The sequence below is a fragment of the Anser anser genome (genome assembly GCF_964211835.1).
Source record: "Anser anser genome assembly, chromosome: 6".
Classification (NCBI taxonomy): Eukaryota; Metazoa; Chordata; class Aves; order Anseriformes; family Anatidae; genus Anser; species Anser anser.
The window spans coordinates 21,885,167-21,903,383 of record NC_139726.1 but is presented as its reverse complement, the minus strand read 5'-3'; the positions used below and the strand labels follow the sequence as shown (position 1 = coordinate 21,903,383).

The window sequence follows — 18,217 nt, the reverse complement described above, 5'->3', positions numbered from 1 at the left end:
TTATTTGTTCTTTCTTTACCAGAAGTAGCAATAGATTCCTAGTCAACTTCAACGCTGATGAGTGTCTCCCTATAGTGACCATCTTGATGCTCAACTTCTGGGTTGTAATCTTCCCTAATAAGGGCTTTTAATTTTCATATACGGGCTTTTACTGAGTTCCATTAAAACCTGCATATGTAAAAGAACCAACTGTAACATAGCTATGGTCAGTCATACTGTACTGTAATGTATTGACTATAAAGCCTCCACAAGTATTGAACCAGTAGAGGTGTGCAGAACGGGTTATTGCATGAAGACACACTGCAAAGCCAGTTAATAAACATTGCCATATCTGCATCTTCAGTACTTGTCTTTGGCTCTTGACCTAAGGAATGTAGTTGAGTGCCTTGAGGTGCTGCAAGACAGAAATAAACTGGTACTACAGAATTTTATATCCCCGCCATAATCTTTTCTGTCTTCTAAACCAACACAGGAATAAAATTATGGTCTTGGGATGAAATGTCTTAGAGCCACCAAAAACGCCTCTTCTTACCTTCATCAGATCATCCTGAACTGAGCAGAGCCATGACAAGTAGAATTGACATGGAAGTCTTTCAGAGAGTCCAGAGAGAAGCTTCTGCAGTGGAAGATTCCAAGCTCTGGGATTTCTCATGGCAAAGATTAGCAGCAGTCATACTAGATTTTTTGGAGGACTTTTGAAGATCTTGACATTTATTACATAGAGGAAACTTCTAAAAATTTAAGCAAGTACCATCCTCCAACAATTCTTCCTACCCACCTCCCAAAATCCACTTCAAAAAATACAAAGTATCTTTAAAAAGAGTTGCCAGTAGTCTGTTATCAAGCATTGGCTGACCTCACCTCTTTTTGTACCCTCTTCTTTGCTGATGGCAGCACCCAAATTTTATAGATACATACTACCATTTGGGTTTCCTGACATACTTTGCATTTGACTGGTAATTCCTGATATAAAAGTGACCTATATACAGCATTGTTTTTACGGTTAGCAAGCAAGACTGTATATGCTCAAGATGATCTTCAGTAAAGGGTATTACAAAACTACAACCTTAATTAGAAATTTTGTCTACTGTAGATGTAAAAAATTACATGTTTACTGGTTCCAGCTCAAATATTAAGTATTTTTTGTCAGAGAAGCTCACTGGTACATATGTTTCTTTAATCTACCTCACTAAACAAGGTGGAAGGCTTTCAGTTTCTTCTCTGTATCAACCATTCTTAGGAGGAAATTGTGTTTGACCTTCTAAATATCTGTTTTGTTTATGGTATGGTAGTTTCCAAGGTTCCAGTTTGGATTGGGCACTTTGGATCTACACCATATGGCAGTATATGTACACCATGGGAAGAAAACCCTTACCTTATGTGGTAAACAGCTTTAAAATCAATAGTACTTGAAAATTAGATTTTGGTTATTGTATCAGAGGTGAACATCTTATCAGAGATGAATATTGTATCTGATAGCAAACATAATACTGAAGTCAAAATGGCAGAAGACCTGGCCTCTCCCCTACTTTTCTAAGTAGTTTCATAAATCCAGTTTTTGTTTGCACAAATGGTACACATGGAGAGAATCCTTTTATTCCTATGAATGAAAGCATTTGTGTGCAAATGAACACATTCACATGCAAATGACTGTATTTGCACAAGAAGCACTTGCCCACCTGCCACATGAGCCTTGGCTTTTCGACTTCCAGCTTCCAGCGTCTGGGGACTGGAGGTACAGAGTGAATAGGAGAATAAGAATGCCAGCAATATTTCAAAAGTTGAATGGTCAGTCACTATGAACAGCAAACAGGGAGGATAAAAGAAAACAAATGGAAAGAAAAATGAAAAATGGAAATGGACAGAGAAGATTCTTACAACTGCTCATATAAGGCAAGTAGAAAGACCACTGCTTCCCAGAGCTGAAGCAATGGCAAACTGGAAGCAAGGAAGGAAGATGAAGTACTGAAAATGAAGTTAAGGTTTTTAACAGATTCCTTTGTTTCCCTTCCTATTTAGCACCTAAATAAATTGCCTGAAAGGATAAAATCTTTTCTGCAATAATGGAGTCTTACTGCACTGAAATCCTGTAGGTGAGACCCGGAGAGACTTTTAAAGTACAGGAGAATGATTTTTTTCCATTCACATTATTTCCATTATTTTTCACATATACAAATAACCAGCTCATAAGCAATAGAAGTGCTGTTGCTTTCTAGACTTCCTAAGGCTGCTCATGATCAGTGCTACTTTGACAGCATAGAGTGCTAATCTGTTTCTCCAGGCCAATTCAGCCATCTAGTAGGAAAAGTTTAACAGTGAATAGTGAAAAAAGATCTGAGAAGAGTGCATCAAGCAGCTGAGGACTTGCATCCTTAAACCCCATCTTATCAAAAGAAGCAAAACTATGCAGCTCATTTCTTACGTGTTTCTCATTAGACCTTGTATTCAGCCAAGAAAATACAGCATACATCCCAAATAAATCCTAACGATAAAAAACACAAAAAACGAAAACCAGAACCTGACTGCACTCCCAGTGGGTCCTCAGGAGCTGACTGCTGCATATGCAGCAGGTGGACATCCAGTGAAGCATGTAATCCCCCTACGGTAAACTAAGTGAGCAGGATCTGTGGATACAGAGGCAGCCTGCCAAAGGACGGCTGCTAGGTGGCCGATGTGTTCTATCTCACAGGAGTCTTCCTGCACCTAGCAGAAGATTTTGAGGCCATGCAGCCCCCAGAGAGTGTTTTTTCTTTTTAATTTAAAATGTGTGATTACCCCTTACTTTCTGCCACCTGTTCTGCTTATAAACTTCTTCAGAGCCCCTCTCTCTGTCTAATTTCCAGCAAGCTGTCATGTTACCCTCACTCAGGGAGCTACCTTCTCCCCTAGGCATTGAGATGACTCATGTGCACTCATGTGTGCAAAGTGGCAGCTGGCCCTAAGGCCAGTCAGGGATGTGACCCATTTATCAGTTGCTTAATTTTCTTGAAACTCTGAACCCTGCTAAAAGAAAGTTGATAACTCATGTGGAGCTTCACTTGTAGCAGCATTTCTGTCAGTTCTCAGGATCCCCTACCTGTTAGTATGCTTTCTGGGAAGGTACAGTCCACAAAAAAATGTATGGAAAAAGTAGGAACTCCATTAAAATTTCCCACATTTTCATCTCAAGACATTATTTCTACAGGAACCGCAGATGCAAATTCAGGCAGCTCCCTCAGACAAAATCAGATGTGTTCTTTCTGAAATCATAGCTTGGCTACTGGTCAGAGTAGCCATCCATATCCACACGCTCCTCCTCTTCACATTCCACCAACTCGTCAGACAACAAAGCCTGTATGATGTATATCACTTAATAGGCCTCTTAATTTCATGTTACTAAACCCTCATCAACATAATTTCAGCTAGTACAAAGCATAATCTCTGTAAACATTGCTTCAGGGTTTTTGTGAAAACCATTACAAAACTCCACAAGGTATTATTGTCCGGCAATGATGCTGCTGCTGCAAAAAGGAAAGAATATGAAAACATTTTAAATAAAAAAAACAGTTGTAGATGCCAAATAGACATTATAACATGAATCTTTTAGGAGAAGCTGCCAGAGCATTTTAGTATGGGGTTTAAATGTGAGATTTATACTGCAAGAACAAAGAGCACACTCCAGAAAAGAGATGTGGTTGTCACTTTGTAAGGTTCTCTGAATGCCCCTGAACAGGCTGAATGAAGATGTCCTGATATCTGTCAATAATTTGAATACCTCTGCTGCTTGAAGCAGATGCAAAATTAGATTAAGAAAAAAATACAGAAGTCTCAGCCTTTGATCTCCCAACTGTTTGCAGATCCAGACCTGAAAGCCAGCCAGTACCAGAAGTGCTAATTTATTGCTGGATAAGTTTATTTCATTTCTTCATAATATTTCTGGCTATCCATGTATATATTTCCCAACATGATGCACAAGACACATCAGGTGAAACTTGTCCCAGTTTTCTCACACTGAAAATTCATAGAGATATCTGGACACCTGGTTAGTTTGGATGATTGAAAGACAAATACTGAACCACATGACATCTCCCTATCACTAAGGTTTCAAACAAAAATTAAGGCAAGTGTAAATCTGTACATCAAAGATTTATTGATGGCATCATATAGAATTTCAAAACTATAATAAAGGTTGTGCTTATCCTGATTGACCAGGCATCAGTCACATGCAATTGCTAAGCTCCTTTGCAGCACTAGCTTAAACAATTCTGAAATATTAGATGACAAAATAGATGATTTCAATATAGAGTATGTTGTTTAATAGAGATTCGTCATTTTTTTCTCAAAAAAAAAAAAACAAACCACCTCATAATGTACCATCATTGTGGTCACTGCGTGTCCACTGCAGGGCTGAGCAACAGCTGTGCTACCAATTGTAGATTTAGGCAACTAGACCAAACAATCCCAAAAGATCTAATGAGCTGAGCCAGATGCTAAAACCATGTAATCAAAATTGACCCTTCACTGCAAGCTTGACCACTGTCTAAGAATAGATCTTTCTAGTAATGACATTTAAGAAACCATACGTGGTCATATACAGACAACAGCAATTTTAATGTAGTTAGCAGAGGACCAGTAAGGCATGATTACAATAGCCTAAGCAATGAAACCCTGGGCAGAAAAAATGGACCATTCAGTTTATTTAAGGAATGCACATACAAAAAAGATTAAGCATGTGAAAAAGACATTCTTGACCAAAAAGAACAGAGTTACGTGGGATTACTGATTATAAATTAATGTTTTTCATATTTATCAGAGAGTCACAGTAAGCAATCTGTACCATCACTGTCCCAGATGCCCTCTAAAAATAAGATGCAGTAGTACAGAAGTAGCCAGGAGTGGGTTGCTTAATGAATGCTATAGAAAAAAAAATAGTTCTAGCATTGTTGCATGTATTCTAATAACGGCTATGTTCCAGCCATTCTTTAAACATGTGTTTGACTGAAGTGGGATTTATGCACAGGTACGTCTTTCTGTCACTTGTTGAAATTCAGCCCAAGAGAGTAGCAACCAGTAGATATCTGTCTGCAATTTTCATGCTGTCCTGTACACACACAAAGACATTAGTCCTTTCTCTGTATGTTCCTCAGAAAGAACCAATTTCTACTGGTTTGGTCATATTACACAAGCAGGCCTTTCAGGGTGGCATGGGAGGGAGGTTTGTTGGTGTGACTGAATCTCAGCAGCTTTTTAATAATAAGCATACACCCACATTCAGAGGGGTATGTTAGCAGGGCAGTAGCTTCCCAGTATAGCCACAAGACATTTACAACATTTAATAAGAAGCATTTCCAATCAACATTTGGATGAATTCAGGGGTGTTTGGTCACTGGGAAACTTTTGGTACATTCTTGGATTTTAGCACATTGTCTTCAAAATATTCCAGGCTGACAGCATGTGGAGGCAAGTCTGCAGGGACTGCCTGGGTGAGTGAGTTGAACTGAGATACAGGTCGCATTTCAGGAAGGAGGTTCAGACAGTGAAGGCGGTTCTGTTGCCTTGTTTGAACACATTTCTCCCTGAAGATGTCACAGTTTGAAGGTCTTCTTTGTGACCAAAACAAACAAAAGCTTTTTGGACTTTCTCAGCAGAGGTCATGTTTATATACCGCAACGTGACTGACAGGGGAAAACCACAAGATGCATTTATCTCCTCCATTTCTAGCTCTAAAGGGGAAATGAAAGGAAAGAAAGCTTGGAAGATTTACTGGATGCCTTAGGGTTTCTCATTCCATTGAAGTGATCATAGAATCATAGAATGGCTTGTACTGGAAGGGACCTTAAAGATCATTTAATTCCATCCCCCTGCCATGGGCAGGGATACCTCCTACCAGACCATGTTGCTCAGGGCCCCATCCAACCTGGCCTTAAACACCTCCAGGGATGGGGCATCCACAGCTTCTCTGGGCAACCTGTTCCAGTGCCCCACCACCCTCTGAGTAAAGAATTTCTTCCTGGTATCTAATCTAAACCTACCCTCTTTTAGTTTAAAGCCATTCCCCCCTGTCCTATCACCACACTCTCTGACAAAGAGTCCCTCCTCAGCTTTCCTGCAGGCCCCCTTTAGGACTGGAAGGCCGCTGTAAGGTCTCCCCCGAGCCTTCTCTTCTCCAGGCTGAACAACCCCAACTCTCTCAGCCTGTCTTCATAGGAGAGGCGCTCCAGACCTCTCATCATCTTTGTGGCCCTCATCTGAACTTGTTCTAATACGTCCATGTCCTTCTTGTGCAGTGGGCCCCAGAGCTGAACGCAGTGCTCCATGTGGGGTCTCACAAGAGCAGAGCAGAGGGGGAGAATCCCCTTCCTCACCCTGCTGAGCATGCTGCTTTTGATGCAGCCCAGGATACGGCTGGCTTTCTGGGCTGCAAGCACACATTGAATTATATAATATGATTATTGCAGGATTCCATTCACTATCTCTAGAAGTATTTTCAAACAGGTTTTCCTCCTTCACAGACATTGTGAATTTGAACGCTGCCTTGATTAAGCATTTGATTTCTCTTTTTCTCCCTTAGGAATCAAAATAGGTTTCAGTGTCTAAACAACATGCCTCACTGCTATATGCAGTGCAGCCTGTGAAATAAATCCAGAAGACTTTACCATGTCAGCGTTTATAAAAATCTAGTTCTAAACATGTCCAAGCTTTAAAACCTCAGCAGCAGTTCGAAGCTTTGCCTGTTTGCTGGCCTGCAGCCTTCTGCTCTGAACAGTGCTGAGAGCTGTGTGTCTCGTTGTGGCCAGCGTTTATGCTGGCATGCTCTGAGCAGCTCCTGCTCAAATCCCAGTGATGACATTTTATTAAAGCATGGAGTTATCACCATAATCCCACATAAAGCCTGAGGAACCTAGCTCCGAGAGTGGTGGGTATTTTCAGTTCAAAGCCTGCAGCCAGGAGATTATTAACCCCCTGCTGTGAGAAAATTCTCCCATCCCAAAGTCAAACTAATGGGAAAGCATGCAGCTCTCCCACTCTCCATTTTATGCAGGTGTCAAATAATTTACCTCACATTCTCAGACTGATAAAATGACTTCCCCTCACACACCCAAATCCACCACCATGAGATTTTACATCTGCATCAACTGCTGGATGAGAGATAGGTGACTTGGGCTTTTTACACTCTATAGGCAGTAGCAGAACAGTACAGGAAATCAAAAACTAAGGTTTTTCACCCCGCTTCAGAGTTCTCAAATTTCTTGTGCCTAACTGTCCACCCAGATGATAAGGCATCACACAGCACTTCTTGCCAGAATTTTTCACCCTCTATAAGGTATTAATTAATATACAAATTCCATTTAGACACTCAAGACAGTTCAAGGAACAGTCCCACAGTAAGTGATGGTGTTATTGCACAGAAGCAGCACTAAGTACTAGATACATATGATAGCAATGAACAAAGTTGCCCATCTCGGCCCACCAAAAAATGGGAGAGTGCGTTTTCACATATAACCAGGCTTGCACAAAATGGGAACTGAACTCCAAAGTTCATCTCCAAAAATACAGGCTCTGGTAGATCAGATAAACAACAGCATCGTGACAGAGGTCCAGATACACTTCAGGAGGTCCACTGTCTCTTATAGCATATACCACTCTGCAGCACTGTAAATTAAGGGAGAAAATGTAGATTCTCTATGCAGGGGAATAAAGCCAGTATCTACAGCACATAAAAAAAATAAAGTTCCAAGACTGTTAAGAGTTGAGAGTAACAAAGCAACGCCTCTCTTATTTCTAATTCCTAATTTCTAATTCCACAAGGTAATGGTGTTAATATTAATGAGCCAAGAAAATCCTTGCCACTCATTTTCAAATGTTCATTCGTGTTCTGCACTCTGCATCAAATCCTTCATCAACTTGAAGGTTCAAAGGCTGCAAGGGAGACAGGGTTACTCAGGGCTACAAGCAAAGAAATAATGTAGTGCTTTAATCACAGACCATCCCTAAGTAGAAACCATAAATTAAATATCTACACCTATAACACAACCTTTCTTGAGAAATGTTATGTATTTTACAGAATGATAATTTCAATTCTAAGTAGACTTTATCAATGTCTACAGGTGTTTTAATCATCTATTGGTATATACTTAAGTGATAGTTTGATGGAGCATGATCTACAGCACTAATAAAAAATATTGAACTATAGCTTTAAAGTACCTTACCATTGAGTCATAAATCCCACTTTAATAGGAATTATTAATGTGATTTTTTTTCTTTTTGTGATTTAATGCAGTATGGCTATTTTATGCTAAATTTAGCTTTCCCACATGAGGCTCATAAACCAGAGAGCATACAAAAGAATGATGATAAACTATACCATCATACATAAATGAAAAAGACACATCTCTCTCAAAGATTTAGATGCTGGATATCCTTGACCAATCCCCTCTTCCCCCACTCCCTTAATTTGTTGATCTTAAAGACCTTACACTTGTTGATTTTAAAGACCTTAGAGACCTTACACTTAGCTTCAGTTTGGGTTCCAAATACTAACACACCCAGAACATTACTATGAACATAGTGCTGACATTGGTGGAATTCATGAAATATTTTCAACACTTGACACTTAACTTTTTAGTAGTGGTATCTGAAAGCTTTAAGTGACAAATTCAGGGCTGCAGCCTGGAGGAAGCAAATGGAGCAAGCTGCTCTCCCATCCAATGAACAGGCAACTCTGTCATACAGAGTGATGTGAAGACAACCAACACAGTCTCTTTGGACTCCCACTATTCCTGTGCCAAACATTTGCTGTCAAATCATTTTTAAGGATTATAATGAGAAAGTTGAATCACTGAATGTGTTTTTTTGAAAATTACGAAGCTTTGCATCTTCCAGCAATGTTACTCTTGTACAAGGAGGAGTGTAACCAAATAGACATTGTGCTTTGCCATACTAGAAATCCTACAAATACTGGACTAGAGCATCAAACAGACGAAATTTGAGAAAAAATTTGCAGTTACTATCCAGCTGACAAAATCAAGGTCTAGTTTGTGATGACGAACCCCGTGGATTTGATATTACTGTTACATTATGTTACTGACCTAGGTCCTTTCAGCTGTGTTTGGCCTGTGTTAGTGAGTCCCATTACTTTGTTTTCATGATGTTAATGACAACAACAATAATTTTTAAAAGGCAAATATCAGCTAACACAGAGCCATCTTGAGTTTGTTTTATGGCTGTGCATCTAGAAATATTTGTTAAAATTACTCATGTAGCTGGGACAGCTGTATGCATCGTATTTTGCTGTTTTAGGAATTGTGTGCTATTTTCGGCAAGCCAGACAAGCCTTTGAATAAGTGGCTTTAGTGTCTCACTTGGTAGATGGCAATAGTGGCTAAATGATTAAATGGCAAAAATAGCAAGCTAGTACTTATTATCAATTTTTTAGGTTGCCATAGAATAATGATGGCACACAGGTTTTGCAAGAGGAAATTATCCAGCTTTGCTAGTCAATTCTGAAGCCAAACTCCAAATTTGCTTGTTTGATTGGGTTGGCATTCTTCCCTCAGAGCCTAGAAAAAGCTTCCATAAGCTTTCATTGGCCTAAATCAGAAACATCTGTCAAGAGCATGAATTACTCATTGGTTGAAATCAACAATCAGAAACCTGCACAAAGGCAGATTTTTTCCCCTCGGATAGGTGACAAAGCATATGCCATTATTACTCTGCATGTCAACCTGCATATGTATTTTGTTGAATTGCTAACTCAGTCCAAGTCTGAATCTTACTTCAAGCTCCCATAGTGATGTTTTAAAAGTGAAATTAAACACCCTACACATTTCTGTCCTCCTTCAAACTGGTGTTTTGTTATTCTTCTTAACAGTGCACAAATGTATTAGAAGTTCCAGAAAACTAAGGGGGAAAAAAAGTCTTACAGCCCTTAAGAATAGCTGTAATCCAGTGGAAACATGAACTTAAACACTAATTTGTTTTCTGTCTCATGCTCTTCTGTTTTAGATGCAGAGAGTTGATTTAGAGCATTCTGTGAACCCACTTCCGAACCCAAAACAAGGCCCCAGCTACAGGTAAGAACTATACCCCTCTGAAAATAAGCACAAATACAGAGAACTATTCAGCACATAACTGTGAAGTGTCCGTGCTAGGGTATGTTTAGCCGGCCATGCTAATTGCATCCAAAACCCCACGCCCACGCTCCTGCTGGCATTGCTCCATCTCCCCATTTACTACAGCTCTGCCTGTTTCCCTCTAATAGGGTCTGGCAGATTCTCCAGTCCTACTATTTCTAATCCTGACATCCCTTTGCCAAATTGTGGAGCCAGCTTGGGGAAAAGGAAAACAAAACAAAGCAACCATCATCTTCAGCTGAAACTCACCCGCCTGCATGGCTTCCTTCCAACATGTATGCCAATGCCTGGTTGCTCCTGGAGCTACTGCAGGAGTTGGAAACTTGAGGGGAAGAAGAAAAAATACACAACAGGCTAAGAAATAAATGTGTTAGTGGCTTCAAAAGCAACAGCCATCTGTTTTTCTTACTCCCTGGCAGCCACAGGAGCTCCCTGCAGTGCGGATGGAGATTTGGCAGGTTTTTGTAACCCTGTTGAGCTTTTACTATCCCTACCAGCATCCCCTGCTGCTTCTCTGCACACCCTTAGACCAATTATACTTTGACTTTTTCCTGCAGCAGCAGCATTGCCAATACAACCTTACACTCAGGAGCACGTTAATCACAAACACCTTGTCAAAAACAGCAAAGTTCAACTACTGCTTAAGCAATGAAAGTGCTTAAATTTGGAATTAATATGATGTTGCAGCCATTCTGCATCCAAACCATAGGCAAATTGGTTTAAAAATATAGCTGAAGAAGAGTTTACACCTTTGAAAATGAGCATGCTTTAGCTCTGTGATAGCACGGTCTGACCTATATCACCCCAGATGTCGAGAAATTTTGTTATAATTTCCAACTGTGTTATAATTTTATCTTGTTATAATTTCCAACTATGGATACCACTTGGAATTTTTATTTGCATAACGTTTCTTTCCTGTGCAGAACGTTGCCAAGAAAAAAGAGAATGAAACCTGTCACACAAATGCAACAAAGAGGATTCAGGGACTTTATTGTCAAGTAGATTTGAACTGACTTCAATGTATTTCATTGCCATAAAATCAGAATAGAAATTACCTCCATGTTTATTATTAATATTTCTCATCATGGTTTTCTATAGGTCAAATTTAAGGAAAGCAGCAAGTATTAGGAAAATGCAGTACGGAAAAGAATGTAAGAATATACATAACCCACAGTAAAAAAACAGCTGCCCACAACCACAATCTTCCCTTAGAGTAGCAGCTTTTCATTACCAGTTCTTCAAGGCTGTTTCTGTTCTCAGTTATCACAGTTTTAATATAACTTAAATCACTTCCTAGAGACTTAGTTGTCCGGATTTTACAAAGCGTTATGTGCTTTGGGGAAAACCAGAGTTCTGCATACAGTAATCTGTTGTGCAAGAGCAAGAGCAGCTGGTGTATCTTACATAAAGTGGCAAATAGCCCAATGCAATAAAATGTAAGCATGTTCATAGCAAGAGCAACTATTGGCATAGAACAGATGCCAGAATGTGTTTCTACTTGGATCACAAATAATATGATAAAAGATAAACAGGTCATAATGAAGACAAAACAACAGGATACATTTCCATAAATATGGGGGTGACAGATTCTCTTTGAAATTTAAATTTTCTTACTTGTTTATTATACATATATTTAGTGCTCCAAGTTACAAGGTCAGTGCTATCACCCAGATCTAAGCAAGCTGAAGTCCAATTAGTTAATTTATCTGTCAGTCACCTTCACTGTGTTGTTGGTTGGTTTTTTTTTGTTGTTTTTTAACATCAGCATCAAAGCAGAACTAGCTAAACAGGACATGGAATCAGTGAATATTTATATTTGGGAACATCTTTTTTTTTAAAAGAGAAAGAAAGACAACGGAAGGAGATTGTCTGTTCAAACATAGAATCATTTAGGCTGGAAAGACCTTCAGGATCATCAAGTCAAACCATCAATATGACCTACCGAGTCCTATCACTAAGACATGTCCCTTAGTGCCACATTTGTTCTTTTCTGACTAGTGCTGCAATACCTTTAACCACGAGGTACACTTGGATCACAGATTACTAAATGCTCTACTCCTGTATTAGCAGAAGGCTTGGACTTGGCTGCATCCCAACTGTAATACGCATTGTATAAATGTAAAGTAGTTGACACTACAAGAAGAATTTCTGTGACATGGATGATGGAAAAGATGTGACCTGCTCAGGACTTCTGAAGCTACTGAAGTATAGACTAAGAGTAATAACAATAATCTCCATCACATCTGGATCCATTCTATCCATGGAGTTAGTGGCAATTTTATCACTGACTGCAGAGGGTAGAGTTCCAGGCCCTATGTTTTCCATTCATCTGCAAAAAGAAAGATGATCTTATGAAAATTCCATATGCTGTCAGAAGACTTCAGTAGTCCCTCCTATTGGGCAGGCATTTACAAATCTCCTTTAAGGCTGTATTTTCTCTCTTTTATCTTTTTTAAAGGAACATCCACTCAGTTCAGTTCTGCAAGATGAGGAAGTCCCCATTTTCTACTTAAACAAAGGATCTTGGCAGAAATTCCTAGTATTTCAAATAATTAGTCCCTTAGAAATCTTTGTTTTCTTATCTTTAGAATCAACACAATCTATGGGCCTACAAATACGTGTAGCCAGAGTCTTCAACCAACTCAACCTGTAAGCCACTGGCCAAGTTATATGCCGAGGACTGAAATTCCTCCCTGGGTCAATATTGACAGGTATGAGATAAAAAGAGGAAATATGGAAAGCAAAATGATTGCTTTGATTCATTTTCTCCACCTTTTTGGTGGGCAAAATTGTGATGATACTAAAATTTAACATCTTGCCTTTTGCGTATTGATAGCAGCAGAAGCATGGCTTAACTATATGTGACAGTCACAGTAACTCTTTGTGCAATACATTTAATGTTCTTTGTTTAATGAGAGCTGAGATACCTCCTGTACACTGTCCGTAACAGTCCTTCTCTGAGGCTATAGTCACACATATAATGCAAGATGAGGCTGCAGAGGAAATATTTTCTTCCTTTCAGCTATGACTGCAACATCATCCAAAGTGAAATGAATGTTAGAATGACTCTGTGAAAAACAGAAAATAAAAGCTAGCAGAGGGAGCTGCCCCATTCTTCTGAGTGGATTAACTCAGCTTCCTAGTAATGATAATTTTGACATTGCTGTTAATAAAGTCTTTCACTTATCTTTTAAGGTCAGATAACTTCCATGAGTAAATTCCCATTTCAGGGCCACAGGCAGATAAGATTTGTGATGTAATGCTTAGCTCCTCTCATCTCCCCTCCCCTTAACTTCCTAGTCAATAAGACACTAGTCCTAAGGGATCTATAGGAGCCCATGGTTGGATTGAAACCCACCACAACAATCAGCAAAACAATCCTACTGTTAATCTCTCCATAGTCCATTGTGAGGTGTGCCCAACTTTAGCCATTCCAAAGGCAAAAATTTATGCATGTAAAAAGCTTGAAAACATTGCACCACCTTCTTCCCTACTGCCCTCCTGCAAGTCTGTCCCCTCTATTTAATACATTCATATATGAACAAAGACTAGAATCTGTAAGTGGAATTTTTACTCCCAAATGAAGGATTCACGTATTCATTGATAAAGGTTCTGAAAGTTGCTTTACTTCAAGAAAAACACCGTCAGTCTCCTCCTGGCAAGGAGTAATGCAACGGTGCTTCTGCATATCAGCTTGAACCGGTGGAGTGCTGGTCTACTGGGATGGAGGACAAAGGGTCCAGAGTGATTCTTTATCTACGCTTCTTTTTTAAAAAAGCACCCCTGTATTCATGAAACAAAATGTTCAGGAGGGTAGTGTTTTGTTTTGAGCTGTCAAAGGCAGGGAGAGGGATGGGAGGAGGATGGAAGATTGCCATGGAGAAGTTCAGAGTAAGTGACACTGGGCTCAGGCCTGAACTTGAAGTTTGTGTGCTTAGAACTCAGTGGAAAGGAATACGCTGAAAAGGAGCAGTGCTGTTGGATTTTAGCGCATACCTTTTGCCTCTAAAAAAGGCAAAGTAAAAAAGGGAGAAGAATATAAATCTCATTGTCTTTCCTCAAGCCAAGAAAACCACTGCAGGAAGCTGGGTCTGCTGGTTGTCTGTGCCAGAGACTTGAGATATCTTCACTAGGTTGTTTGATTTGATTTCTTTTTTTCTGGAGAAGGTCTGGACCCACAGCAGGACTCCCTGGAAAGAGGCTAATTTTTTTGTTTGATGGACATTATTTGAAGACTATTTGTTTGGGTTTAAGTGTTACCCAGGAGTTGGACTTGATGATCCTTGTGGGCCCCTTCCAACTCAGGTTATTCTATGATTCTAAGTGCCAGAATAAATCTGACAATAGCTTTGGTTGCCCAAGAAAGGGACATGGAACAGTACTGTACAGCCATGCTTAGGCTTTGCTGCCAAGCCTCTGCGAAGGGAAGGGTGCTCAGAGGAAGAAATGCACTCTGCAGAGAAACAAAGTTTTTTTTTAATTATTCAACAGCTGAGACTTCCAGCACACATGAGCCTCCTCTATTTGTACATAGGAACACCTGCACAGCACATCAGAGCCCAATGACAGAAAGTTATACTTCGCATATGGATCTCTGTGTGAACAAAAAGGAAAAAAAAAAGAGGGAAACACACAGTTTAGCATGAACATTATGGTCTGGATTATGGTTTAGAGGCTTAGCCCTTTCTCACTTGTCAGGAGGAATGAGGAGTTGTTCTGCTGGTATTTTGGTATTTTAGCACAAATGCCTCCTGGGGCTTAAAAAACATTTCCTGTAGCAACAAGTACCTGATAGGTTCAATGGGTGCAGCTTGAACTTGGCACTCACCAGCAGATCTAGCACATGCTGTAAAGGAATGGAGCTTGGGACCATACACCTATCACCCTCAGCAGGCTCACAGCTTTCCATGCTGCCTCTTCTGTCACAGATCCAGTGCAAATCTGACCCTGCTTAGGAAGAACATCTCTTCCAGCAGAGACTCTGCTCCCCAGGAGAAAGTGAAGGAAATATTCTTTGAGCTTACTCTATCCTAAAGCATTCAGATTACTGATATAGCTACCAGCTGCTATGATAGTTTGAATAATATAAACACCTGCCTGCTGCAATGAGACAACCAAAGCAATAGACATTTGGCCACCATACAGCTGGAAATTACTTTTCAGCACTACAGAACCAGTCTGTACAGTTACAAACAAGTAAGCTATAGCTAAAAGATAGGATAATCCTTTTCTGGTCTGACAGCCATCCAATCTTCTGGATGCATATATGTTTTTTAAATGGTCACTTTAGCTCTGCGTTGCAGTTTGTTTGAAGCCAAGAGCTTATTGCCGTAAGAAAACTGCATTCCTTTGGGTTAATATTTCACTTGACAGGAATCCTTTCTGGCTGGAGATTGACTATGCAAACAGGTTTGTATCTCATTGTTTCCAGGAACAAGAATTTTTCAAACCCTTCTCAAACACAGCTGAATCAAAACTTATACTACCTAATTCTGTGCCTTCTATTTAAATCCATAACTCCAAATGTACTCCTTTCTCTAAGAATGTTTATTCACATTAGTTACATGCTATTGAACTACCATATATGTATATTAATCACAGATTGGATACCTTAAAACCATACGGTTTCAGAGGTCATACATAAAAAGCCATGAGAATTATTTGATCTCAAAGGGACAAATCCCTTTCTTTTCCATTTGGGACTCTCACCTCACTGTGTCTAGTCCTACATCAGGAAATTTGTCTTCCAGCTACATTTACTAACATCTTCTCTGAGTAACATACAACACAAACATAACATAAAACAAAAATATCACATGCCGCTACATTACCTAATCTTTTATTCCTGTCTTTGTTGTCACTAACAACAAGCTGTGCCTTTCTTCTGAAAGCTTTTACATGGGTGACCACAGTCCATGTCATACCTTACATACTGTGGGCAGTGGAACAACTTGGGTTTTAAGCTCCTACTTTTTACTTTTACTTTTGTCTTCTGGAGTTAACTTTAAGGAGGTACACCAGAAATCTGGGCCTTAAGCTGAGAATAGAAACACTGGAAAAATAATAATTGAGTCAGAAAAGCTAGTAAGCAAATCAAGTTAGTAAGATGAATAAGGCCAATGAATCACAGAGAAATTATAAACTACATGTTGACAAGTAGGGTTTGCTTTTAGAATGCTTTTGCATTTTGTAGAATGCTTACTTCTCTTTCAGTGCTTTGAGTCTCCTAACAGCAAATCTTTACTGAAAAATGTGTGTAGTGAACGTTAACAAGATGTTTGCTTCACATCTTTCTAGGCCAAGTATATTTCACCTACAAAACCTCAGTTCAGCTCTATTCAGGACTATTGCTCTTTGGCTTCCAAGAGAATGCATCATCCATTACCCAGCAGCAATGTTGAAAAAAAAGCTAGAACAAACTATTATTCTATATCACTTACAAATAATACTAATCATAAATACTTGTGATATACAATTATATATCAGAAAAAAAATCTAGTATTAATTATTTGTAGGACTAACCTTAGAACACCTCTTCAAAACATATCTAATTACCTCTCTTCTGCAATGTGTCAGCGATAGAGTTAAGAAGGGAGTCTTGAGTCCTCACCCTCATAAATACAGGCAGGAGTTTCCGGTCCACACACTACCAGTGAAATCAATGCAGCTCGCACCGTCCCCTTCTTGGCCGTCTCAAAGACAGACAGGTGATGACTCAGAGCATATTGCTTATTTCCTCCTCTACCCTTGGTTCCTGAGGAAGCCACAGCCCTCTGTATCGCGTAGTATGATATGCATCAATAACATGATTAAAACAGGTCCCTCAGGCTAGTAACAAGGGCTGTTAATGTTAGAATTCATGAGCATACTAGGTCACTCAACTTGCTTGTCCTGTCCTGTTACTGGACTTGTGCACACCACATGACAGAGAGAGTCTGAATTTTCATCAAATTCTGGATAAGTCTTGTCACAAGGTGAGAAGCCATATCCCATGATTCTCAAGTACCTCTGTAAGAAACTCTTCTACTTCTTCTACCTGAAATGTTGGGCATCACTAAGGCTGTTTAGGGACTAAGGTCCCTGCAAATGTAGTCCTCTATCCTCAGTGTCAGTAGAACAAAAAACTAGAGTGGTTTAATTCCATCTTGAGTCTCAGTCACTGTGCTTCAGCCAGGCACATGGTTTTTATACATAAAATACTGAAATTAAGAACTATATTGACTAAGACAATCTTAGCAGAAATTCAGCTTCCTGGATAATGGGCTCAACATGTTCCTTCCCTTTTTTATTTACTTAGAATACTTTTCTTTTTTTCCACAAGTGACACAGGCATTGGGTTAATCCTTCAACTCCTACAAAGGAGACGAGCAGAATGCTAAAGGAATTGCTGTGAGGTGGCTGGGCACCATTCACTCACTATGTGTCATATATATATCATTCTTTAGATAGTGCAATGCAATGATAAAACACCCATCAGAGTCAGAAGTACAGTTGTGGACAAAGGTCAAAGGCAGGTAGTTTACAATCCAGCATCTAATTTGTTCCTTCTAGTTATGAAGGAGAAAGAAATCCTCATGGTTATCCTGCTTCCTTCAACAGAACCCGCTCCACTGACATGGAGCAAGTACCACTATGCCTCACCATAGGTGAGGAACTTACAGCTATCTCATTCTCCAAGTCCTGCCAGATTTGTGCACGTGTTAGTAAACTAAACATTTGTGACTCAATCCAAAGCTAGCTGTTACTACTTATTCCCACTGATTTCTATCAGTTTGGAATCAAGACTTGCCTTAAAAGAATTCTAAGTCATTAGGATAACATTGTGTTCTACCTCTTTTTATTACATCAGTATTGTGTTGTGAGAAGTGCTCAGTTTCTCTTAAATTACATCATGTCTACCCAAAACAAGGCTAAACAAGGGACAGGCCTTGTACTGAAGACGAAAGCCTAGGGAAATGTGCATTTTCTGTTCTTATAAATATACTCCAGTGGCAATTAGTTCCCAAAGTGAGCAGAGTCTTAACAATGCTTGAAAGAAAAGACCATCAAGACGGAAAATATTAATGGACAACAACCAGACTGAATAAAGATTTTTGGATATATAA

General features: G+C 39.5%; 1 protein-coding gene and 1 long non-coding RNA gene across 8 annotated transcripts in view; one reads left to right on the top strand and one right to left on the bottom strand.

Moving 5' to 3' along the window:
- Positions 1-16,786, bottom strand: part of LOC310901918 — a 41,922-nt gene extending 25,136 nt beyond the window's left edge. The window contains exons 1-2 of one of the 3 annotated variants that reach the window (XR_014586306.1): positions 16,723-16,786; positions 10,362-10,434 (exon numbers count right to left, since the gene is read on the bottom strand). This is a non-coding gene — a long non-coding RNA (uncharacterized lncRNA). Of the gene's footprint in view, positions 1-10,361; positions 10,435-16,634 lie in introns of all 3 variants that reach the window. The other 2 variants (XR_014586308.1, XR_014586307.1) reach the window with 2 other exon arrangements.
- The window catches only part of LOC310901911 (uncharacterized protein), a 65,165-nt gene that overhangs the window by 28,547 nt on the left and 18,401 nt on the right, over positions 1-18,217 (top strand). For 2 of the 5 annotated variants that reach the window (XM_083842525.1, XM_083842524.1), the window contains exons 4-5: positions 9,985-10,052; positions 12,701-12,823. In XM_083842525.1, coding sequence (XP_083698651.1) covers positions 9,985-10,052; positions 12,701-12,823 — 191 coding nt within the window. Of the gene's footprint in view, positions 1-541; positions 3,831-9,984; positions 10,053-11,035; positions 12,442-12,700; positions 12,824-18,217 lie in introns of those variants that run through there. The other 3 variants (XM_083842526.1, XM_083842527.1, XM_083842523.1) reach the window with 3 other exon arrangements.